This window comes from Macrotis lagotis, chromosome X (assembly GCF_037893015.1).
Source record: "Macrotis lagotis isolate mMagLag1 chromosome X, bilby.v1.9.chrom.fasta, whole genome shotgun sequence".
Lineage (NCBI taxonomy): Eukaryota > Metazoa > Chordata > Mammalia > Peramelemorphia > Peramelidae > Macrotis > Macrotis lagotis.
This window is the reverse complement of record NC_133666.1, coordinates 616,762,143-616,788,880: the sequence shown is the minus strand read 5'-3', so window position 1 is coordinate 616,788,880 and position 26,738 is coordinate 616,762,143. Positions and strand designations below refer to the sequence as shown.

The 26,738-nt window shown below is 38.2% G+C and overlaps 1 protein-coding gene and 1 pseudogene across 1 annotated transcript; both read left to right on the top strand.

The window, feature by feature from the left end:
- Positions 1-1,042: 1,042 nt before the first annotated feature.
- On the top strand, positions 1,043-25,597 carry LOC141500017 (uncharacterized; annotated as a pseudogene).
- Positions 1,395-3,107, top strand: JRK (Jrk helix-turn-helix protein). The gene is made up of 2 exons (XM_074202139.1): positions 1,395-2,730; positions 3,088-3,107. Exons 1-2 carry the CDS (start codon positions 1,395-1,397, stop codon positions 3,105-3,107), a joined length of 1,356 nt encoding a protein of 451 aa, XP_074058240.1.
- Positions 25,598-26,738: the final 1,141 nt, after the last annotated feature.

Here is a 26,738-nt window from a genome sequence, read left to right as displayed (position 1 = left end):
ATGTAGAATTTGATTCTTTGGGGAGGCAGTCTGGTATGTGTGTGTGTGTGTGTGTGTGTGTGTTTGTGTGTGGTGGTGGTGGGGAACCAAAACACTGGACTGGGAAATCAGGAGTCCTGAATTCTTATTCTAGCTTTGCCACTTACTATGGGATCTTGGGTAGCTCAAAACTTTGGGTCTCAGTTTCCTTCACTGCAAAATATGAGCAACTGAATGTTGTTCAGTTACAGGTGGCTAGTTCAGTTATAAAGCTTGCTATAGATGGCCTAGTTTCCTTTATTTTGATGTTCCTCAGTTTGTCACATTTCTTGCAGACTGCATTGCTTCTTCATTGAAGCTTCAGCCCTTGGTCTTTAAACCTTTTTTAGATGATTCATTTTAGTTTATAAAGATAGAGGATGAGTATACCTACAAATTATAATGATAATAACTGACATTTCTAATAATCACAGCTTATATAGTTTTCAAAGAATTAAACAAATTACTTTTTTTTGATTCTTGCAATAGCAAGCAATCCTGTTCAGTAACTAGTGCAAGAGTTACTATCTTTATAGATGAAGAAACTGAGGCTTAAGGAAAGTGTGAATTGCCCTAGGTCTTATGTGAGTTCCATTTTAATTATATGGCTTGCTAGTGGCAATCTCAGGATTAGAAACCAGGTCTTCTGACCCAAATTCAGTGTTCAAATTTTCTGGACAGACTTTCCATAACATTTTTTTCCCTTTTTTCCCCCCCTCTGCTTTCCAGTTTGTAACGATCTGTGCTTGTAAAACAGCATTGTGGATACTGGAGAAAGCCACCCACACAACTTAGACAGTAAAACCTTGATTAACCGGAACTCAGCTTACCAGTATTTTTGTGAGGGTGGAAGGAAGCTGCAGGCGGAAGGCAGGGAGAGCTGCCCCCCACCACCAAGAAGCCTTGAAGTTCAAAGCAAAGTTCTGTGATTGGTTGCTTCATCGACTGAGAAGATCTGCCTCCCCAAGTCAGAGAAGCTCGCATGTGGTCTGGGAACTGAACAAGTTGCTAAAAAAGTGGATTTCTGTGAGCACCTGAGTACAGAAGGCGGGGGAACCTGAAGCAACCGGGTGGGGGACTTGAGCAGTGGAGGAAAAGAAAGGAAAACTTGGTAGGAAATGGGAATGAGGATAGAGGGAGAAGGGAAGAACAAATATTGGTGAAGTGAAGAGGGAGCCAGGAACCCTGGGAGAAAGGGGGGTGTGGGTGGGAGCTGTGAAAGGAAAATTAAAAGGAAGTAGAGGAAACCTCAAGCAAATTGAAAGAAAGAGGGGGCAGTGAGGTGAGAGGAGAAAAGCCAAAACCAAACTGTGCCCAAGTGTAGCATACATCTAATTTCCTCTTCAAGTCACAGTGTGTATAAGCCATCCAAACCCATGGCTTCCAAACAGCCTGTAGTGAAGAACAAAGGAGAGAAGCGTAAGAGAGTTGTGCTGACCCTAAAGGAGAAAATTGATATCTGTACTCGTCTTGAAAAGGGTGAGAACAGGAAAGCTTTGATGCAAGAGTACAATGTTGGCATGTCTACCTTATATGACATCAAGGCCCACAAGGGACAGCTGCTGCGGTTTTTTGCAAATTCGGATTCTAACAAAGCCCTTGAACACCGCCGCACCTTGCACACCCCTAAGCTAGAGCATCTAGATCGGGTTTTGTATGAATGGTTCTTGGTGAAACGGTCAGAGGGTGTCCCCGTGTCGGGCCCGATGCTCATTGAGAAAGCTAAAGACTTTTATGAGCAGATGCAGTTGACTGAGCCCTGTGTTTTTTCTGGTGGATGGCTTTGGAGGTTTAAGGCACGGCACGGCATCAAAAAGCTAGATGTTTCCAACGAAAGACAGTCAGCGGACCACCAGGCTGCAGAGCAGTTTTGTGGGTTTTTCCGAAGTTTAATTGCAGAGCATGGCTTATCCCCTGAGCAGTTTTACAATGCTGATGAAACTGGGCTGTTTTGGCGGTGCCTGCCAAACTCGACTCCCGGAGGGGCCGGGGCCTCAGGGTTGAAGCAGACCAAGGACAGATTGACTGTTCTTATGTGTGCCAATGCTGCAGGCTCCCACAAAATCAAACCTTTGGTGATTGGAAAATGTAACGGGCCCAGGACTTTCAAAGGGATTCAGCATTTACCTGTTGCTTACAAGGCACAAGGGAATGCATGGATGGACAAAGAAATTTTTTCTGATTGGTTTCATCATATTTTTGTACCTTCAGTCAAAGATCATTTTAGAAATATAGGCTTGCCTGATGACAGCAAAGCTATTCTTCTGCTAGACAATTCTCGGGCCCATCCTCAGGAAGCAGAGCTAGTTTCTGATAACATTTTTACCATCTTCCTGCCTGCCAGTGTTACCTCGTTGATTCAGCCTATGGACCAGGGCATTAGAAGAGATTTCATGAGAAATTTCATCAATCCTCCAGTCACTGTACAAGACCTTCAAACTCGTTACAACATAAGTGATGCCATTTTTAATGTTGCTTGTGCCTGGAATTCTGTTACTAGTGAAATACTAAGACGGGCATGGAGAAAATTGTGGCCCAGTGTTATGTTTGCAGAAGTATCTTCTGATGAAGAAGAATTTGACCGATTTAGAGTAAGGCCTCCAAATAACACACTGGTACAGATTCTTGAAATGGTGAAGGATCCTCCTTCACCCCCAGTCAACAAACTGAGTAAAAGTGAGGGAGATGAGTGGGCTGATGCTGACCAAGAAGGTGAAGTGTCACAGGGTGTTAGTGACACAGAAATAGTAGAAACTGTTTGGAATCCTGACAATGGATCTGATTCTGAAAAAGACAGTGATGGAGAAGATTTTAGGGAAGGGGAGAAAACATCTTGGGAAAAAGCTGCTTCATCTTTTGATTCCATTATTAGTTTTGCAGAAAAGCAGCCATGTTTTACAAACCAGGAGATTATGCAGTTGCATATGCTGCATGCCATTTTTATGAGACAAAGGCAGATGGCAAATAAACAAACTGAGGTCAGAGATATAGTCAAGATAGAAAATCCTAGGGGATATCCTGGAGTTTGCACTGATTCAGCCCAATCCCCTATACCATCTACATCTACAGCACTCTATGGTGGTAACTGATAATCATTTTTGCTATCCCTGAGGTCCCATGAGATCGTAACTCTTCAGAGAAAGATTCACTTCTATCCAGCAGTCTGTATTTTTACTTAGGCAAAAAAGTGAAGTAGGACTTTTAGAGAGATTTTCCATGGGGGTTGGTTAAAACCAAAGGTTGCTTATTGAATATGGAAATTCATTTAATTAGAACAGCCCAGACTTCCTGTGCATTCCAGTTAATTGAGGTTTTACTCTATCACCCTTTATGTAGTGTGAGGAACCCTTAAAGGAAGATGACAGAACTGAAAGGCTTTTCCTTTGTAGCACAGAACTGAGTATAGAGCAAGCCTATATTTTATGTTTCAGAAAACACTCCCCATATAGAATCTGTATGGTGGTATTAGGATCCAGAGAGATAGAGCTTAGTTAGTATATAGGGTGGGGGAAAGTGTAAAATGTTCAGGTTACCACAAATCAGTGTCTAGACCTTTTCCTTATGGGAATTAATGGAGACTCGAGGGCTTGTTGCTTCTCTTGGTTTTTAACTGGAGAAAGCTTGGAACGTTTGACTTTGACAAGTTTATTAAGCAGAATAAATCATTCAGACTGAATTCAAGTGAGATTCTGTCAATGAGTCTCTGGAGAGACTTAACACCATCATATTCCCGCTGGAAATAAAAATGATAGTCTATTTCAGCTGAGGTAATATTTCTAAGAACTCCACTAATAATATTCCTAGTTTAGTCTAATTGCATTCAGATAGAAAGAAATTTCTCTGTGTCCTTGGGAAAGTCATTCTCTGCCCTCATTCCATATATCTGTTCTTCCTATCAGTAAAATTGGGAATTAAATTAGGTGACCACTAAAGTCCTTTTTGTGACATTCCATGATTGTATGGTAATACATTTTTGGCAATTTATATTTGAAACAAGGCACTAGCAGCAAGATAAAGCCACTCTGAATGTTAAAATGATTACTTCCCAAGGATATCAGAAATGCCATCCTAAATCAGACTACTCCTTTCTGCAGAATGGGGACTCTGATGAGCATTTTCAGGATGCTTGCCTTCTAATGGGTGGCTTGGATCAAGTTATGCCCTTCTCTGGCTTATTTCCTTACCTCTAAAAGTAGGGGTTGAGATGAGGTAGTCTTGAAGTGCCCTTCTGTCTTTAACTTTCTACAATTAATGTGTTAATTTGGGGGTATAGGTTATGTATTCCAGAGTCTTCTATATCACATTCCCAGGAATTTCTGTTGATCCCATTTCAGGATTTTGATAATGTCTTTAAATCCAAACCAAGACTTAAGTTTCTTCACTTTCTGTTCTTTGTGAGTTGCTGAATTTCCATGCCAAGAAATATACAGCATTATTTGAGCTTTTCTTTGTAGCCTTGGACATTCTTATCACTGTGTTGAAAAGTCTGGCAGCCCCCCCCCCCCCCCCGTATTGTTTAGGTAGTTTTGTCAAAAGATTTCCCCATTTATACCATGTTAATCTTTGATTTATAGTTAACTAATTATGCATACCATGAACCATATGTATCCCTTCTTAAGACCCTCTCCATACCTACCATTGTTTTTCTGGAAACACCGAATGCTTGTATTTTTCCATTTTATTCCTGGGTCTCTAACTCCCATTTAACTTTGGATTAATTTGGCAATGAAATCAACACATACTTTTTATTCCAAGGTTTCCTATTCCCTTCCACCAAAAGGTATTTAAGACCTGGTGGGTAAGAATTTTGACCTCAGCCTGTTTATAACTATTTTTACATGTTTCTTTAAATGAAATAATCTGACAAAATATAAATGCATTGTGTATTTCTTGCTTTATATGCATGTGTATAGATTATGCAATATTTCAAATAGCTTTTAAAAAATTTTCATTATCGCTTCATAAAGTCAGATTGACTTTGTGCCGTTATTACTCCTATGTCACTTGATGTTGAGTCCCACTGTGTCTTTGAGATGATGTTTGTATATCAGTGTATTTTTGTGCTGTTTCTGTGTTCTTTTCACTGTTAACTCTTCTACAAAAGACTGTTAGATTCACCTCTGCATAGGGGAATGACATACAGGATGCTGGAGTGAATTAAAACAGCTCTCCTTTTTCCCTCTTTATTGCTTATAACTGAATGAAGGGCAGCTCATTCAAAAGATCCCTTCCCTGAAGCATTTACCCTTGGTTCAAACCTCAGTGATTTTAAAAGGGGAAAAAAGTGAGCTTTATCATTGTCCATATGTGAAAATCTTGATAAGCAGAAGGACATAGAATAAGTACTGCCTTAATTAGATACCAAGTTCCTGAATTCCAACTGGAAGTGTTCAAACTCTTAGTAAAGTGCTTTGCTATGTTTATTGTACTGAACAGAATACAAGGCCCACTGCTGTCAGGGATGTTGTAAGGGAGATTCATTTATAGATGACCCCTCTGACTCAGATTCTGCGATTCTGTGAGTTCTTGTTTTGGTGTTACGTTGTTTCCTGTGTGTGTGAGTCCTGTCTCCAGTCAGATTGTAAGCTCTTGGTGAGCAGGAATTATGTCTTATATTTCAGCTCCTGTCACAGTTGTCACAGGCTGAACATATAGTCGATGATCAATAAATACTTGATTGGTTGAGGGGATGTGTCTTCCAGAGGCTCTCAATCTTGATAGCCTTATGCTGTATCCCAGAAGGATGATGGGAAGGCTACATTTTGTAGTAAGCTTACTAAACATTTTATCATGTATGTTTTGGTTAAGTTATCAGTACCCTTGTGACAAAATACTGGAATATGTTGACAGGTAATCCCTCCTTTTTTCCAATGGTCACTTATAGTTCTCTGACCAAAAAGCTTAGTCCCTTTTGAAATGAGTTTGGGATTATCACCATTGCCCTTTCCTCCATGCCCATTTTGAGTTTAGGTCTGCAGCAGCTGTATTCTTAGGCAAATTGATTATAGTGAACAAACTGCTTTATGTGGTATGCAAAGATGATTGGGGTACAGATGATAAGCAAATTATAAATAAATGGTAGAGCACTGCCTTTTGTCCATTTTAAGAGATTCTGTTATTGATGAATTGGTCTATTTAGAAATGCAACTCCTGGTCTTGGCTTTTCTTAGTTCCCTGAAAGGGCAGGTTTATTTATTTATTTTTTCTTTGGTGAGTATTGTACAGTCTCAAAACACATTCTCTTTATTTTAGAAGGCTTGCCTGGCCACTGAGAATGATATATCTCTTGATGGCCCCAAAGTGATAATACCCTTCAGTTTCCTCTCAAGCCTTCTCTCTGGGGCAGATATCCAGTTTCTTATCTTTAATCCAATCCCCCCTCTTTGCTATTCATTGACACTTTCTGTGATAAATTCAGATCCTGATTGCTCATTGTTCTGGTTTTATTATTCCTCTGTTGTCCAGGAGCATGCCTAGATAGCTTATTTTTCACCTGCCTAGGGAGGAAATGTGATAGGAAAAAGAAATGTACTGGGAGTCTGGAGACCAGGGTTCTAGTCTCAGCTTGTGCCTATTTTTTTGTTTTGTGATTAATGAAGTCATTTCCTCATATGTACAAGGTAAAAGGAGATGGTGGATTAGAAGACTTCTAGGAATTTTTTCAGCTGTTTTTTCCTAATGGTTCTTCAACTTTCTTTAGTCTTAGATATACAATTCTGAAAAATACAGAAGAGGTCTTTAGTTGTTACTGAAGTGTACTCTTCCCTTCACATTTAGCCTACTTGTGCTTTCTTCAGTGCTCTAACCCATACACATAAGCAGAGTTTCCAAGTATATAAAAAAAGATGAACTGAATTTTGAGAGATGATTGCCAGGTTAATGATCTTTGTTTTGTTGTTGGGATGGATTGAGTAGAGCCCTCACATTACTCAAAAATGACCCAACCTGGGGCATATAGGTGGTGCACTGGATAGAGCACTGGCCCTGGAGTCAGGAGTACCCAAGTACAAATCCACCCTATGATACTTAATAATTACCTAGCTGTGTGGCCTTGAGCAAGCCATTTAACTCCATTTGCCTTGTAAAAAACTGAAAAAAAAAAGACCCAACCAAAACTTTCCCTATAAGGTTTATCTGGATTAACATAACAAGCTCCTCTTATTTCCTTGAAGTAGGACCTCTTTCATTCCTAATCATTAGTTGATGGCAGTAACACTGTGGGAATGAGAATCTGGATTAAGGTTGAGGAATTTTTTTGGTGGGGTTGGGCAGTGAGGTCAGGTGACTTTGCATTAGGTCATACAACTAGTAAGTATCAGGTATCTGAGATTGCATTTGAACTCAGGTTCTCCTGACTCCAGGGCAGGTGTTCTATCCACTGTGCCATCTAGCTGCCCTAGAATTATTTCTTGAGGACAACAGACCTATGTAGAATGAATGTCAGAATAGTAGCTCCCCATAGGACCAAAAGAAAACTTCAGAAACCTGGTGAACTGATTATAAGATAGTTTCTGGCAGTTGGGTTAGAGCTAGAAAGGATAATTTCCATTCCTTTCATTTTATTTGCTGTGAATGGACAAAAATCTCATCTTCACTTAATTCCCTATTTTTATTACTGCACTGATTAATGTCTACTAGTTTTTCCTAATTTTCTGGTGTTATCCTCTGGCTAGAAAACAAATGCAGTGAGAGTGGGACATTTATAAAAATCATAGGGTGATAGGGTTATTAGATGTTAGGATAGGTTATAAATTAGGGATGTAATACTGACTCCATGGGAAAACCTGGAATCTGGTCATAACCCTGACCTATAAATATATTAATTTTTTTGAATTTTGGATATTTTCACTTCTGTAAAAAGTGAAAACTAGAAGGGACCTTAGAGATCTTCCTGTCTAAACCACATTTTTTTAAATAGTTGAGTAAATTTAATAAAAAAGAAGGAAGTGGCTTGCCTATGGGCATACTGCTAATGAGTGATCACAAGTCTTCTAATCCTCAAAGTTAGTTCCTTTTCCAACAATACAGGGATCTCTAGGTTTCTTATTTAGTCTGATGTATCATCCTATGATACATTTAAATTGATAATTGGGAAAAGCAAAAATGGACAAAAGCTTTTGAGACAAGGCACTGCATGTGCACATGAATGCTCCTTAATAGCAACTTCAAAGCAAAACATTCCCCTAGTTTACCCTAGGAATGATTTATTTCTCTCAACCATGTGTTTTCATGAATTACCATGACTGGGTAAAACTTTTCTCCTTTTTACTCCCTCTGGGGAAAAGTAGTGAATTCCTGTCCCCTAAATCCGCAGTCCATGAGAACTCAAGATTTTCTGAGATTTCATGAAATGATTTCCTTCAGACTCCCTTCCTTATCCAATTTGTGGGTTTTGATCAGATCATAGGATTTTTGTCTTTCCATACTAAAGAGTTATAATTGACCCCTATAATCGATATTTACACAGCAGCCTTTCTATTCATTCCCTTCGGTCTTATGGTTCCTTATTTGGACTTTCATCTCCATTTTATCAATCATTAGGTGAACACTTGAAATATGACCTGGTTTCTGGGCCTTTCAAGAGAAAAGGAAAATATGATAGAATAGCCACCCTCATAGATCTAAGATGATTCTAGGTATAGTTGAATGGAAAGAGAACTAGATTAAGAGTTGAGAGACTTGGGTATTAATCCTACCTTTTGCTTCTGACTCAGACAAACCATTTCATTTTTCTGAATGACAAATTTTTCATTTGTAAAGTAAGGAGGTTGGGCAGGAATATCTCTTATGAGCCCTTTGAGTTTTAACGTTCTGTAAATGAACTCACATACTTAGAAACTCATCTGCCTACTCATTACACCCTTTGATGTTTCACTTGTCATTTACTAAATTTGCAAATTAGATGGCATAGTCTGCCTTCCAGATCATTTATAAAATAGTTGAGTAGTTCATCCTTGTGAGACTTTACATATATTCCCTTCCAAAGAAGTGGCCATTGAGCTCTTTCTGTCTTTCATAGTATAAAGGTAGTTCTGGTTTAGTGAGGAAAAAACACTGGATTTTGAGTCTTTTAAAATAAGACTTGGACTTGAGTCCTGACTGTCACTAGCTTGTGTGACTTTGGGCAAACCACTTTCTTTTTTGTTGAGCCTTAATTTTTTTGTTTATAAAGTAGGAATGATTGTGCACTAATCTCAGGACAGATTGTGTGGATCAAATGCAATAGTGTATAAAAGGACTATATAAATGGTAGCTATTATAAGCCAGTTCCCTGTCCGTGATAGAGTATTCTTCCTTGGTTTCCCCCTTATGATAACTTAATTTTAAAAGTAGTCTTCAGTGTGCAGCATTCCAGGAGTCATTTTGAGACATTTCATTGGTATTTTTACTTGCTAAATCTGAGGTTAATAAGGCCAGATTTATTTTAGCAGAAAATGAGGTTTCTTCCAGTGGGTTGATTTTTTTTCACTACTTGACCCAGTTCTTTATTATAGTCTTCAAGATTTTTTGATTCAGAAAAAAAGTTTCACTAGTGTGTTGTTGCTGGGAATTCTTTCCAGGACCTTACTATATAGATGGAACTTATGCTTGCAGTCTCCCACTTTTCTGACCCAGCAGTTACTGATACTATTCTGTTTTGTTCTCATGGTTTTTCCTATGGACCGTGGTTTCATATCCTTTGTGGACACCATTTCTTTTTTTTTATTTTTTAAAATTTTATTTAAGGCAATGGGATTAAGTGACTTGCCCAAGGTCACATAGATAGACATTAAGTCTCTGAGGCTGGATTTGAACTCAGGTACTCCTGACTCCGGAGAGGGTGCTGTATCTACTGCACCACCTAGCTGCCCCTATGGACACCATTTCTGATACCAACCTCTTAATACTTGTGGAGCAATGTACAGAAACGTTAAGTACCATTTAGATAACTATTCCTAGCCTTCGTGTGATTTCTTACAGTTTCTTGTTCCCCTTGTTCAGATTATTTTTTGAAAACCATATTTTTATAAATAATAAAATCTCTCAGAACAGGGAGATTCATCACTAGAAGGGGAACAGTATCATTTAAGTCAATATCTCATTGATAGAAGACTGACTACTAGAGGTGCCATAAAAATGATTTGTAAAATCACATCAGTTCTGAAATAGAATTTCCACTTGCTTTGATGGAAGTAGTCCTCATACAGTGAAGTTACTGATTCTTGAAGCCAATAATAGAATCTCAAGTGGAGGGGCTTATAAAAGGTCGCTATCATAGCCCTTGGTTGAGCATGGATTCCTCCTATTGTCCAGCCTGACAAGAAGGGAGCCCACCTCAGCAGGAGTCAACCTATTCCTTTGTAAGTGATCTCTGAGTTTTGGAAGTTGGCTTATGTTGAGGGAAAATCTGCTTCCTTAGAGCCTTCCATCGGTGTTCGTGTCTGGGGCTATACAGAACTCACTTTCTGTTGCTTCTCTTTGATATCTTTGTATTTTAAATGCAATTCTAAGGCAAAAGGCTATAGAACTGTCACCCTTCTCCTGGACTCTATTGAGCCTAATCAATGTAGCCTAAAATCAAATGAGTTCTTTTGGTGCTGTCTAGATGGTATAATGGAGAAAGTTCCAGGCCTGGGGCGTCAGAAAGATTCCTTCCCAAGTTCAAATGTAATCTCATACAGTAGTTGTGTGATCCAAGTCAAGTTACTTAACCCTGTTTGTCTCAATTTTCTCATCTGTATAATGAACTGGAGGAGGAAATGATGGACCAACTCCAATATCTTTGCAAAAAACAAAACCAACCCCCCCCCCCCAAAAAAAAACTGCAACCCATATGAGGTCCTGAAGGGGCAACATGACTGAAAAATGATTGAACAACAATTCATTGACCTTCCAGCTCATTGAGCAGGCTTCCTTCCTTCCCTTGTCCCTTCCTAATTCTGGATCATTTCACATGAACTGGTTTGTATCTTCTGCATCTTGTACTTGTGCCATTGATTTTTTTTGAACCTAAGTTTAGAACCTTACCTTTAGTGTTATTTTAGCTTATTAGATTCATCCCAGCCAATAACAGACCCATTATATGATCTTAGATGCTTTTGTTTCTTTATTCTATCATCTAGGTCACTGGTGTCAAACTCAAATAGAAACAGGAGCTACTAAAATATACATGAGAATCTTCTTGCAGGCCACATATTGACTTAGAAAAACCACATCTTAACATCTGTGTTCCATTAGATTTTCAGTTATTTTGCTAAATTTTCAAAATTGTGTTTTACTCTGGTTTTATCTGGACTGTTGGAACACTTAGGATCTATTGTATCAACTGTTCTTTCAGTTTTCATAGAAGTTTTCATAGAATTTATGATCACAGATTGTAAACTAGAAGGTATAACTAGTCAAGTATTAGCCTCAATTTACAGAAGAAGAAACTAAGACTCAGAAATGTTATGAGATACATTCTTGTGGCCATGTAACTACAAGTGTCCTTGAGCTCTGGCCTCCTTTTTTCCTTTTGCTTTCCAAAAATTGTGCAGATTTTATCATCATTTTTCAGTTGAAACTGAGTCTCAGAGATGTCAGATGACTCACATTCAAGAACTGAGATAATAAATGGAAGGGTCAAGACTGAAATACTAGTCTTCTGATTCCAACTTCCCTCCCCTAGCCTGGGAAAGAGTGAGGACCAGGAGGTTCTGGCCATAGCAAAAAATATTGTCCAAGTCCTCAAGTTCAGAGAACCAATGAATTTTTGTATATCATCTGTCCATTTCCCTGTTTCCTCTCCACAGACTAGTCCGTCCTCTATCTTATCCAAACTTCCTTTAATAAGGCCCCTGGAGTTTCTTGTTACCTGTCTTTTTCATTGCAAGTGTCCTAGACATACTCAATATCCCCTTTTTCTATCCTTCCTTCCTAACCTTCATCTGTTGAAGTCTTTGGTTTACTTCAAGGTCCCTCGGGTATCACCTTCCAATACCTACACCTAGGAAAGGAATTTCTCATTTCAGTTTGCCAGCATCTCTCCTTTATGCTTTACTTTTTTCTTATTTATATATATTTTCCTTACTTATGGGATTATGAACACCTTGAGCAAAATTTCTCATGTCAGCCTTTGATGTATCTCTGGGTCCGTGATGGCAAGTACAGTTTCTTGAACATGATATGCACCTAAACATTTATTTGAATTCAAGTAGATGATGTTGGAAAAGAAAAGGCCTCCTACAAAGTGCCCTCTCTTGACCTTTCTAGCATCTTATTTTATTGTTGCTCTATGTAGACATTCTGTCTCATTCAGACTGTCTTATTACTGCCCCCTTATACATGCCATGCCCATCTCAGCCGCCGTATATTTATTTGTACTCCCTCCCTCTTCATCCTTCAAAGCTTTGTTCAGCTCTTACCTTCCTTGACCACTTCACTACAGTTCTTTGTCCCTCTTCAGAACTCTTACAACAGTTGTGCATACCATGTATCTAACATTTCCTCCTTATCTAGTATCATGTATTGTGAATTAAACTTTTTTTTCCTTAACTAGATTATAAGCTCCTTGAGGACATTAATTGTCTCCACAGTGCCTTTCTCAGAATCTTATACGTAGTTGGGGGTCAAAATATTTTTGACTGATTTATACAACTTTTCCTTGAGAGGCAATTTGGATTGGCAGAAAACACTGGTATTTTATTCAGAAGACCCCCCCAAGTTCAGCTCTCAGCATTTACTATACTTTGTTTCAATTTTGTCATCAGTAAAGTGGAAAAATGTATTTTATTACCTCTCTTAAAGGGTTGTAATAAATTTTTAAATTTTTTTTAAACTTTTAAATTTTTTTTTAAACTTTTTAAATTTTAAAGTACTATATAAGTGAAGTTTTAGTAAGTATTATTCCTAACTTGAAGGATGAGTTCTCCTACCTATTTTGGAAGCCAATCTCTCCCCTCCAAGCCCTATCATTTCTTGAGAGTCCTCATTTTTGTCTCTATAATCTTCCTTTCTCTCAATTAAATTGCATAAGTCATTTTAATTTAGTCTTGTCCAATTCCTTTTATTCTTTCACCACTGTTCTCAAATATGTAAGATTCACCATAACTTCATTTGGTCTCTACCATAGAATTTTGTCAGTATTGCCCTTCTCAGCAACTGTTCTCTGAAGCCAAAGTTGATGGCTTTTCTGGCTAGCTGTTCTGTATTTTAAAAATATTTTCTAACCCCTCTAATACTGAAGGCAGGATCTTATTTTTGGTCAAAGGCCAATGGAAGATTTATAGAGCAAAGTGAATACAATGAGAACATTAAATGAGGAAGTTCTGAACAACCAAGTTAGTGTGAGTTGAGTGTAAGAATAGGATACTCATAATAGGAATCATCAATGTATCAATTTTTTTTCAATCCAATAACTATTGAGTACCTTTTGTGTGTAGGTGCTATAGCTTTTTGGTCTAGTATTTTGATTTTTGAAGCAGTTGGTATAAATAGATTTGAGTGTTTATGGATGTGTCTTTATAAAACAGAATTAGCTTACATTTTACAGTTTTGCTCTAGAATGGACTTTAGTAATAATTACTTCTGTCACGGTCAAGGAGGTAAGGCAACCAGGCTGTGAGAATAGTAAAACAGCAGCTGCCTTTAGTCACTTCTTCTCTAGGGCTATCTGTAGATATATAAAATCAGGGAGAGTCTGGACCTCTGGGCTGGTGTTCGCTAAACTATACACTGAGGACAGAGAAATAGAGAATAAACCAGATGAGATGTCTTTTTAGCAAAGCATTATGACTAGTTCCTGGGAAATTTTCCTTCTTTATCTATACGCCCCTATATTGTGTGTGCCCCTGGGTAAGGTTTCATGCATTGGATTATGTGTACTAGCTACCATAGTCCAAGTGGACACAAAGTCAGTGATTAGCTATGGCTTTGACAGCACCTTTTGGGTCCTTCCCTATTTGCTTGGAAGTGCCTATGTCACAATTGGGATTATGCTAAATTGTGGTTCCTGAATCCTGATAGATTTTTGCTGTGGTTCCACAGCAGGGTAGATATAGTGTCCTCTGGCACAAGGAGTCTCCACAGTTTTAAGTTCACTGGGTCAGTTCAGCTTAGTGGCTTACCCAACAGTTCTTTCTCCTGTAGATTCTTCCCAGGTTAGTTTTAAAAGGTATATCTGACATTAAGCAAACTTGTTGCACAGAAATCTAAACTCAGAAATGGATATGGTAAGGGGCAGTTGCTTGCATTATTAAACTATTCCTTGCTTGGCAAAATAATTTTTCCATCAAGATGTTCCTTGCGCCCTTGGAACAGTTTTAGAATATGACCTGGATTTATAAAAATTGAATCTATACCTAGCTTTTTACAACTATGTATTACAGAAAACATTGTATTTTCCTCATTCTTTGTGCATGGGTATTATCTAGTTCAAGGTTTCCTGAAAATTTTGAATTAACCAGTATCCTTACAGTGGTGATTGAAATGAATTTTTGGGACAGCTTGATAGCTGAGCCTGACTTTTTGAAAAGAACTGGAGTTTCCATGAACCACTAGGAGCATGAAATTGGGTCAACCTTGCTGTTATTGGAAGGATCCCATCCCTAGCACTGGAATCATGACTGTTGACCAACATCCCAAAGAGGATTGGACTTTGGTGATGGATTATACTTGGATAGTTACCCATGGACTCTGATGGACTTTGTGATTGATTTTTCAGAGGCTCAGAGAGTAATATGGAGAATACATGAAGTTATAGTGCTTGTTTGGAGCCAAGCACTTGGTTGTGGATGATCTCATCTTTCCAGCTGATATAGAAGAATAGTTATCTCTGTATCTTATTTTCTAATTAGACTGTGAGCTCCATGAGGGCAGGGATTATTTCTTGTAAACATAACTGCCCCAGTGCCAAGTGCAGTAGATCCTTAATAAATGCTTTTTGAATGAATGTTTGTGGAATGGAAGAGATTTGTCATTTTGATTTGATTATGCTCGTTGTTTTTGATTCAGTATAGTTGGTTTCCATCATTGCTTCCCAGTAAGTGTTCTTCATGCCCTTTAACACTTCCGGCGTCAATATCCATATGACTAGGTTAGGCTTTGGAAGCAGGGGTGAAAAAGCAGACATTAGGAAATAATTTATGGGATATTGGAGAACCCCCAAACATCAGAAATCAGTTGCCTTTATTGTTCAGGACATGAAATTCTGTTCTTCCTTAACTATATCAGATAACTTGGTTCCTAGTTATCCTAGAACTTTGGAGTTTCCTCTTGTCTTGGTTAGGCTGGTAGATAGTCCCTACCGGGGACTCTTGGAAACTGGGCTGATGACAACAACCAATGGGAAGACCTAGGCCTCTAAAGGAAATAAGAACAAAAATGGGGTGGCAACCAGTGACCAAAAGTTGCCTCTCACACATGGAATCAGCGGGGATCATTTGGCAACCTTTCCTAAGCCCTTAAAAAGGCTGTTGCTATTCATCAGTCAGTAGGGTACATGTTACCGTTCGAGCTTCTAAAGGAGAGTAGTTAAGGGTATAGAATACTTGGTAGTGGTTAGGAAAAGTTATTGTCTCATGTTGGGAGTTAGGGTGGGTGGGATTAGGTAGGGGATTTAATACTACAAACCTGGAAATTATTGTGGCACTTGTATTTCTGTGGGAGCAATTAATTAGCTAATCATGACCCTGAATCTGACTTGTCCCTGAGGATTCCTCTGATGTCAGCCAGATTTTTCCCTGCAATCCCAGGTATTCTTACACAAATTCATATCTCCTCTCCTGCAAGGCCCAGCAGTCTAGCATTCTTTGATGTTCATATGTTCATACACATACACTAGCATTCATTGTTGCTTACATCCCCCCCCACCATTTCAGAACTGAGGTGGGGATGGTATTTTTATTTTTAAATAACTGCCCACCCCCAACCCTCCCTTTCAGAGTTTTAATACATGAGAAAGTATAAGGAGGAAAGAGAGGGTTCTTGGTATCTCCTAATCTAAAGGGAATGGAGATGTTGGTATGAGTTAATCTAGGATTCTTAAACTAAGACTGATTTTACTCATGGTCACTTTCTCCTCCCTCAGCTTCTGTTCATCTTGGGCCTACCCTTTTTTCTAGAGGGAAGTCCAAGAGACCAGGTGATGGCAGCTACTACAATCTTCCCAACAGCCAGGCCACAGGTGAGCAGTCTTTCCTGAGACCTTAGGGTTGTTTCCTGATTGTGACCCCAGATCCTTAAGCTTGGGGTTTCTCTGCTCAATAAACCTCTTTTGGGACTCAAGCTCCAAATAATTTACCAATGAGTTCTGGGGCTAAATTCAAAAAAGACCTGAGTTCAGATGTGACCTCAGACACTGTGTGACCCTGTGCAAGTTACAATCTCTGGTTATTTTTTTCAGTTTCCTCATCTAAAAATACTTTTATAACATTTAACCCTAACTCCCAGGGTGGTTGTGAGGATAAAATGAGATATTTGTGATGTGCTTTGCAAAACTTAAAGCATATTTCTAAATGCTAGCAGGTACTACTCCTTAGAGACTGGGATGGTCTTGATAGAGTTCCATCTCTTCTACTTATGTGTTCTGTGATGTTAGAAACCATTCCTCCTTTCAGTTAACTCCTTTGAGAAATAAGGGTAGATTAGAGGTTCTCCTAAGGCCTTAGAATATAAAAGGGCCCCTTCTGATACTGAAACTTATGAATCTAGGAGAAACTTCATATGGATAACTGATGTTTTGGTGACTTTCTTCTCTGTCCAATGATCTCCAGTCTCCCTTTGTATAGTTATAGACTCTAAGGGGAGGGGAAAGTAAAGATTCTATTGCCTCATTTCAGAATCTGATGGTTGAGATGTTTTAATAACCTAATTTTAGGAAGTAGATCAAGCATAGATTCAGCATATTAGAGATAAACTGAAATCATCTAGCTCAGGGGTTGTACCAGGTCAAAATCCATTTAACACATTTATATAGTGCTTTCTAGTCACAAAACATCCACACATATACAACACACTACACATAGAATAAATGAAATTATACACAGTAATTATACATAATATATATATATAATATATAAAACATACATATTATACATATATTTTATGTTAAATTTTATTCCAAAAAATGAGGAATATATATTACATGGGTATAACAATATACCCACAAATATTGTGTGTATTGTATATGTACACATATATAGGTATATTCCCCTCTGATTCCCTTATACTTTTTTTTAAGATTAATGGTTGTGTCTGATGAATGACTTATCTACCTAGAACATTGCTCCTTGGTAGTTGATTTCCAATAGCTGATGCCACAGAAGCGATTGAGATTCTGGTGGCCAGCCTTCTCATGATGAGCTTTTCCAGATTTAGCTAAATTAGTAATGATCTATTGCTAGACCATATTCCTGCACCCTTACCAGTTTGATATAAGTTGTCATAATTTAACCTTCACTGGAATATCTCCTTGAGAACCCAGAGTCCTTTCTAACCCGTGATAAATTGTCAGAGTGGGTATTAGTGTTGCTACAATGAACAGTGAAGTATTTTATTGCCTTTATAGGCCTAGGTTAAATGACTAGCCAAAATAGCTTCTTAGGAGAAGAAGTAAGTTTCAAGCTTGTTCCCTGACTCTAAACCTGTTTTCCACTATAGCTTGTTGCATCTTTAGCTCATCAGGAAACTAGAAGTCAATATGGTTTTTCCACTATACTATTAACTATGAATTTCAGATATTGCCTATTCCCCCCAGAGAACTGTATACAGTTAGATTCTACATAATAATCTATTATAATTTTCAAACACATTAACTTACTTATGCCTTCATGAAAGATAAACTCCTCTTCTCACTTAATAGAGGGTCAGGCTAAGAGGAAGAGGAGGATTGCCTAAGATAACACAGTGAATAATTTCCATTATTCCATAACATAGTGAAACATTTCCAAATTTAGGAGCCTTAGTTCCTAGTGCTTTCTAAGGACTTTGGAGGATTTGGGGAAAGGGAAGTCCTGGGATCTTTCTACTGGGCTCTTAAGTACTTACTTGGGGTGTTTATTTCCTCTTAGAATTAGTAAATTGAGAGAAACTTAAAATAGATTTCAGTCTCATGTCATCTCTGCAGGTTTTCTCACCATATATACAAAAATACAGAGAACCTTTTGAAATATCAGATTGTTTTTCTAGTCTTCCTCTCTGATGCTACCACCATGGTGTAGGGAAAAGAATACTAGATTTAAAGTCAGATTACCTGAATTCAAATCCCAGCTCTGGCACATATTGGGGTAAATCGTCATGGACAGGTTATTTTACCTACTCTGGCCTAGAGTTTCCTCTTTTGTAAAATGAAGCTGTTGGATTAGATGAATTCTAAGGTCCTTTATAGTTCATAGTCATATCCTATCATCTCCATTCTACCCTTTCCTTTCTATCCCATCCTCATATGACATTGTCCCAACAGGAACATGTTGTTTCAGTGGTTGCTGAATTTCCAGGATGTGGCAGTATCCTTCAGTCAGGACGAGTGGGGATATCCGAACCCTGCCCAGAGGAGCCTCTACAGGGATGTGATGCTGGAGACCTTTGGGAACTTGGTCTTACTGGGTAAGGATTCTCCCATCTTCCTTCCCCACTGACTCAGGTTCTGAACATGATAACTCTCCCCATGATAATCGATGTGGAAACTCCAGAGGACTTCATCGAATTTTGTCTAGGATGGAAATTCTTAACCTTTTTTTTTTTTTGTCAGATATATGCAATGTTTCCAAGGGGCAGGTCTCTATTGAGTGGGGAAGGTTAATACCTTAATACTTGAAGCTGTAGAGAAGGGATGCTTAACCTGGGGTTTGAGGCTTTGTTATTTAAGATATTTTGATAACTATTTTAAAAGAATCTTTTGTAATCCTGTATATTTATTTTATGCATTTAAAATCATAATTCTGAGAAGGGAACACATAGGCTTCACAACAGTGACAAAGAGTCCTATGACACATAAAAGGTGAAGAACACCTGCTGGAGAAGTAGCATGATAGCTACCAAGTCCATTAGACTTGGAATTGAAAACTTGGATGTGAATTTTGGCCCTGCTGTTACAGGTTATATGATCTGAAGCAAGGCATTGAACCACCATGAACTTTAATTTCTTCATCTGAAAATACGAATAATAATTCTTGCACTATCAGTTGCACAAGGTTATTGTGAGGCTCCTATGAGGTAAAAGGGAATTCAGCTTTCTTCCCTTCATGTTCAAAGCTCTTTCTACCATGCCAAATGAACAGTGTTTCCTGCTCTTTTTAAGAGCATATCCCTGAGACGTAAGGATTTGTTCACTGCTGTTATTACTAAGTACATGGTATTAAAAGGGGAAAAACAGGATTAAACATTTTAAAATAATAATAATAATTTCTCATTTCTATAGGGCTTTCTCATTTCCCCCTATAGCAACCACATGAGATAGAAGTACAAGTATTCTCCTTTTCAAATAAGAAATTTGAAACTAAAGGGAAAGTAACTTGCCCCAGGTCCTATTGCTAAGAAGTATCACATCTAGGATTCAAACCTAGACCTAGCAACTCCCAAGTCCAGTGATTGTTCCACTCTACCATGTATAGCATTCTAGGTGGTGCATTGGAGAGAGCACCAACCTGGAAGTCAGGAGGACCTGAGTTCAAATTTGATCTCAGACGCTTGACACTGTGTGACCTTGGGTAAATCAATTAATCCAGGTCCATCTCCAGTTGTCCTGATTCATAGCTGGTCACTGGACCCAGATGGCTCTGGAGGAGAAAGTAAGGGTGGTGACTTAGCACAGCCCCCCCCCCCATTCAGATTCAATTCATATGCTTATTCATGGCATCATGTCTGTTGCTAGACCTGGTTGATCTGATATTCAAGCTCAAGTTCTTAAATTCTAAATCCAACATTCTTTCTACTGTACTATCTCTCCATTATTTAATCCAATTCCTCTTTTGAACATGGAAAAAGACATAAAGAAGGGGGAGAATTGTTAAAAACCTTTTTAAGTTTTACTTGTAAAAGCCTCTTTGGCCTGACTGGTATTTTTTTCATGTCTTCCTTGCTCTGTCCGTCTTTTTCTACAGACAGGGGGATGACTGGAGATTAAAATAAGGGGAGGCCTGAGTTCCTCAGACACACCACCACTCCCGTTTCCTTCCTATGACCAGGGATCCCCATCTCCAAGGCTGACTTGATCTGCACGCTGGAGCAAGGAGAAGAACCTGGGGCCTGAATCCACAAGGAACTGAAGAAAGAAACTTCCAAGGAGGTGAGTGAAGTTTCTGAATTAGCCAGTCAGACAGGAGTCGGGGAAGGAACAGCTAAGCTCATTGGGTCATAGGTTCACATGTTTTAGATTTGGACAACTATCTAGGACAATCTCATTGTCAGATTAATAACTAGCACTTATATGGTTCTCAAGATTGGCAGAGTATTTCCTGTACATCGTTTCATTTGATCCTCACAGCCCTGTGATGAGGTCAGTTCTGTATTAGTGATTATCCCGTTTTACAAATAACAAAACAAGACAAGGGAGATGAAATGATTTGGCCAGGGATTCATAACTAGTTGTTATCTGAAAAAGGGTTCAGGACTTGGGGTCTTTAATGGGGAATGAAGAGAGGGAACTCAGAGTAGAGGGCATATCATTGACTTTGGGCTTTGTCTGAAGTCCCCTGGTAAAGGAGAGCCTACTACCTCCTGAATCATTCTCCCATTTTTAGAAAACTGTAATTGTTTGGAAGTTTTTCTTTTATTATTAAACTTAGAACTACTTCTCTGCAATTCCTCCTCATTGTTCTTTGTTCTGCCCTTGGTGAACAAACAGTTGTGATTTTTTTCCATGTCTCCACTCCCCCCACCCCCATTAAGTCATTTCTTCTCTAGACTAAACATATCCAGTGTCTTCAGACAGTCTCTTTAATAGCATGAAATCCAAGATGCTTCAGTCTCCTGGTCCCTTCTGGAGGTTGATTAGCTCATCCTTGTCCTTCCTTATATAGAGAGATCAAACAGAATCTGATCCTTAGGTTGTTCTAGGAACAGGATAGAAGATAACAAGAGTGCTGCCTCCCTACTCTTTGTTGCCACGTTTTTCTTACTACTGCTTAAGATCCCACCAACTTTTATCATTCTATCCTTCCCTTCAGGTCCTATTTGATACCTCCTTCTGACATGGAGGTCACAAGTGGGAGAGGAATAGAGAATCGCCTATCTATAGCATCTTAAGACTTACAAAGAATTTCCTCACAACCATCTAATAAGGTTTCAAGTATGTACTTATAAGACCTCATTCAAGTTGGAGAGTTGGGATTCAGATTCCTGCTGATCCCCAAATCCAGGGCTATTTCCATTGTACTTCCTCTTCAACACAGGATTGTAAAAAATGTAGAGTACTTTCAAATAGGATTATTGGTTTAAAATATAGTCCAAAAAGTAGTTTAGGCAGAGTGATAATTCCTGTAATCCATACCTTCAAGGAACTCATGTGTATGCATTAGGGAGTTGAAAAATCAACTACTTTTTGTTCTATTACTGATTGGGGGAGATTATGAAAGGCAAGAGGTGGTTTGTTCGTTGTACTTTAAAGACTGAGTAGCAGTCATTGAACAAATAAGGAAAGTAAATGAGGCTACTCTGGACATTAAGGAAGAACAAGCAAATACACCAAGGTGTGAGATTTCAGGATCTGTTCTAGAAGCAAAGTACTATAAAATAAATCTGGAAAGATTGGATAATCTAAGAATGTAATGGCCTTTAATATTATGGGAAGGAGTCTGAACTTGATAAGCAGTACAGAACCAGTGAAGAATTTGAACAGAGAAATGTTGTGACCTTTTTTCAGCATATGAAAGTTTATGGGTAAATTGTATGTGTGTATGGAATAGAAGAGAGAAGAGAGTAGAAGCAGGAAGACCAGTTCACAGATTATTGTAGTAGCTTAGATATTCAGTAATTAGGCCCTGAATTTGAATTGTGGTAATGGGACTGAAGAAGGGAGGGTGTGATTTCAAGAGAGATTGTGGAGACTGACTGATCTAGGGCAACTGAACAGATCTAATATATGAGGGGAAACATTTAAAAAATCCAACAAGTTTTTGAATGTGGGAAGAGGATGGTGGTACTCCAGACTGAAATAATGGCATTATACTAGGTTGTAGGCTTAGGAAAAGATATACAAGTTTAGTTTGGACAGATACTGACTTTGAGTTGCCAGGTGAAGGTGGACTTTTATGACTGGAGCTCTTCCTAAAGGTATTTGTTTTATTGGAGTAAATAAGATGGTCAAGGAAGGGAAGCATAGAAGAGAGAACTGAGGACAAGTCCTTGAAGAACATACTCATTAAGAAATAAGGAAGAAGATGAAAAACCATATAACCTGAAAAGAGAATTAGTCTTTGGAGAGGAAAGAGGCAGAACAAGAGCATCTGGTGTTTCTGAAATCAGTGTTAAGATAGGAGTTGATGGTTAACATTATCAAAAACTTCAGAGAAGTCAAAGGAGGATATTAACTGCAAATTTAATTTAACAATGAAGAAATTACTGGTAACCATTAAGCACAGTTTCAGTAGATGGATATCATGATGAGGGGTTTGGGAAGAGTTGATAAGGAGATTGAAACACTGGGTAGAGACAGCTTCTTCAAGGAGTTGAGCAGTAATGGGTAGGAGAGGGATGGGTTGGTAACTTTATAGTATAGAAAAGTTAAAGCAAAACCTTATTAGAACTGGGGACATATGTGGGAATATGAGAGGAAAGAACTCTCACCATGGTCTGAATTGACCTTTCCCCTTTCTCCTCACTTCCCTTCCACCATTTGGATCCCTAAATTGCCATTCTTTCCCTTCCTTCCCCATCCTGTCCTCAGATTGTAAAGTCTTTATTGAGAACCATTAATGTGCAAATTACTATTAACATGATATTTCCCATGTGATATTCCTAGTCCTGCTTCAGCAGTTTTCTCTGCCCCAGAACAGGGCACAGCTGACATCTGTGTATTGTGTTTATATTTTCAGATTGTGAAGCCAGGACTGAGAACAAGGAGTTTATATTTAAAAATGACATTTCTGAAGAAGTTGACTCAAAGGGAGAAGAAATATTAGAAATATTTTTAAGTGGAGTCCCTCAGGATCTACTGCTTGGAGAATCCTGTGAACTTGAGGACCATTTAGAGAAGCAAATGGAAAATTTGGTAGGAGAGAGAGAGAGGACTCTTTCCTTCCCCAAAAGAGAAATTCAAAACAAATAACAGTTGCCTACCTGGAAATTGCAAGAGAAGACAGTGACTGTGTAGTGACATGTCGTATATCTCCTACACGAGTGAGACCTTACAAATGTGATACATATGGCCAAGGTTTCAAATGCAGTTCTGATCTTATTAAACATGAGGAAATGCATAGTGGGGAAAAGCCCTATGAATGTAATGAATGTGGGAAAGCATTTAGTTGGAGTTCAGCCCTTATTCAGCATCAGAAAATTCACACTGGAGAGAAACCTTATGAGTGTAAAGAATATGGGAAAGCCTTTGGGTGGAGCTCAGAGCTTATTCCACACCAAAGAATTCACACTGGAGAGTGACCCTATGAATGTAGTGAATGTGGAAAAGCTTTAGTTAGAGGCTCAGCTCTAATTCAGCATCAGCATATACATACTGGTGAGAAACCCCTATGAATGTAATGTTTGTGGGAAACCCTTCTGTCACAGGCCTACACTTGTTTACCATCAGGGAATTCATACAGGGGAAAAACCTTATGGGTGTAGTATATGTGGGAAAGTGTTTACCCAGAGCACTACCCTTATTGGACATAGAAGAATTCATACAGGAGAAAAGCCTTATGAATGTATTGAGTGTGGAAAAGCCTTCAGTCGGAATTCAGCCCTTATTCAACACCAGCTAATTCACACTGGAGAGAAACCTCATAAGTGTAATGACTGTGGGAAAGCATTTCGTCACAGGTCAGCTCCTATTTATCATCAGAATTCATCCTGGTGAGGAACTCTTTGGATGTAATTGAAATGTGAAAACTTTCAGCTTATTTCTTGTACATTATCACCACAAATCTCATTTTTAACTGTGGAGAATTCATACCACAGGGAAATCCACTGAATGCAGTGTATGTTGGAATGGTCAATTGCTGACATTTACATTTATCATTGTAAATTAGATGTTTCTATCACAGTTGAAAGGATTTGGTGTTAAGAGTATGTCCTAAAGTATATCTCAGTTATCTGGTAAGCAGTACCTCATTTGGGTAACTACTAGGCTCTCCAAGTCTTTTTTCTAATTTTTCCCTGGTCTGTCCTTATATTTTGCTCAGCTGCTAAGTAGTTAGAAGGTATAGTGTTAGTGACTACAGTGACACTTTTTTAATATTTACTAGGTACAATTCTGTTTTAACCATTCCCCAAGTTTTCCTGGTCTGATGCATGTCCCATGTCTTTCCAAGGTGATGAGATCTGGTGAAGAGTTTAGTTCTCTATTCTTCCTGTTCTTTGTTTTTACCATTATTAGTTTCTTTTTAGAAAACCTGTAATGTATCTTCCCCAGTTTTTTAAAGTAGACACTCCTTTTGGAATGACACATTGAATTAGCATTTTATAATCTGACTTCTTAAAGAAGCCAGATCTTTTTTTTAAATAAAACCAAACACAGTTTAAATAAAGTTAAACCATCAAGTGCATCAACTACATTAGAAAAGATAAAACCGATATCTTTTTCTTACTGGTTAATTATTCAAACTTGTTAATGGAGATTCCTTATCAAACACACAGAACTTGACCAGCATCTGAAAAGTCATGCCACCACAAACAGGTGAATGAAATTAATTTGTGAGCCTTGTAGCTCTTAAGAATTGAGCCAATACCATTAAAAACTGAAAGGTCACAGGCAGGGCAGACAAACCCTATGGAACCCCAAATTCAATATCATGTGCAAATAAACTACTGATTAATGAATGTTGATTGTCTTAAAGAGAAAATTCTTTAATCATATTTTTATCTTACTGTCCATTGAACAGCTGTCAAGGGAAAGCATTAGAAACTGGATTCATTTCCTCCAAATCTTTTTTTCATTGGGAAAACAGGGCAGAATAAATTAACTTTACAATTCCCACTCAGAGGGACTGTGATTCCTAGAAATTCTTTATTATCTGAATAGAGAATGGTGCCTGGAATATGTCTTTAATATTTCATGTCTGTTTAAGGAATAAAATGTTGAACTTGATAAGTAGAAGTCCAAGTGCAGGTAACCTTCAGGCAATTATGATAGATGGGAAAGTTAGGACTGGAGATACAGATTTCAGAACCAACCACAAATGTAATAAGGCTAAGTATTCCCAAACTTTGTGCTGCCTTTTAACTGCTGTTGGGAGTATACATATTCAATACAGTGATGTTTCTGAAGGCTTAAAATTCTGCAGATGATTGCCTCTTTTTGGTATCAGGCACTTGTTTCTGAACTCCAGAAATGGAAACATCTGGGTTTAATTGCAGTAGGTTAAAACTATAGTAAAGCCAGCTGGAGGAGAGGGTGAAGGAGAAAAGGAAACCTGCTATAATTGTCACTTTGATTTATGATTAATAATAAAACATCTTGTGATATGTGTGATGTGATGTAGTTTGTGTCCAAATTTTAATTTTTTTTCTTTAACTCACTTTGAGAATGAACCGATGAATCAATAGCGTGAATAGCTGATAAAGTAGCACATTCATTGAAAGAAAGAATATTTGTGAATTACTCCAGAGATATAACACTGTATGTTAGAAAGAACATTAAATTGGTAATTAGAAAGCCCAAATTATACTCCTGATAGTATTTATATGACTGGGCAAATCAATAACTTAAAACCTGTTGGCCTCAGTTTTCCTCATTTGTAATATGAAAATAGATGGGTATAGGTGATTGTTAAGACCTAAAGTTCTAAAAAAAAATTATGACTTCTGAACTGTTTTTGGATAAGACTTACTATGTGTGACTGAATTGAGTTTATATTAGTAAGCCTGGGAAGGAGTATTTATTTCCTTCCCTTTTCTCCTTCCCTCCCCTTGATCAGCTTCATTGTCTTGTAAGGAATGTGGTGATCCCTGCGGAGAGGAATTCTATTCCTTCCCCTTTTTGTAACTATGGTGTTGCCAAGAGGAGTTGGTGGAAGGTCATGCTATATCTTAGGGACAGTTACTTTATTTTATAAATAAATATTTTATTTGTTTTTCTAATTACATACAATGGTAATTTTAACCAATGATTTTTTTGCAAGGTTTTGAGTTTTACAATTTTTCTCCATCTCTCCCTTCCCTCCCCCTTCCCTTGACAGAAAGCAATCTGATACAGGCTTTATATTTGTAACCATGCTAAACTCAGATCAATTTTGAACAACTTGTGAGAGAAGAATCATATCCAAAAAGAAGAAAGAAAACATTAGAAAGAACAAAATGACATACTAAGACAACTTTCAAAAATCGAAGATAATAAACTTTGGAGTGATGGTTAACTAAGTATTGTTGTTACCTGTTGCCATGCTCTCAACCCTGTCCAGCTCTACCCAATCACAGAATTGCAGAGTTGGAAGAGACTTCAGGGGCCCTCTAAATCCCACTCATACAAACCTCTTAAAGTAGTCACTGAATAAAACGATCATTGTTTCTGTTTGAGTCATCTCCTAAGGCAGCCAATTCTTCTTTGAGTCAATAGATTTCTCTTACATTAAGCCTAAATATGTTTCTCTGCAAATGTTAACATATTCATAGTT

Bases quoted from the DNA above. Each gene is read 5' to 3' on its own strand.
- JRK (XM_074202139.1), top strand. From the start codon at position 1,395: ATGGCTTCCAAACAGCCTGTAGTGAAGAACAAAGGAGAGAAGCGTAAG. The intron at 2,731-3,087 runs GTGAAGTGTCAC...CTACATCTACAG, and splicing joins GGCTGATGCTGACCAAGAAG to CACTCTATGGTGGTAACTGA.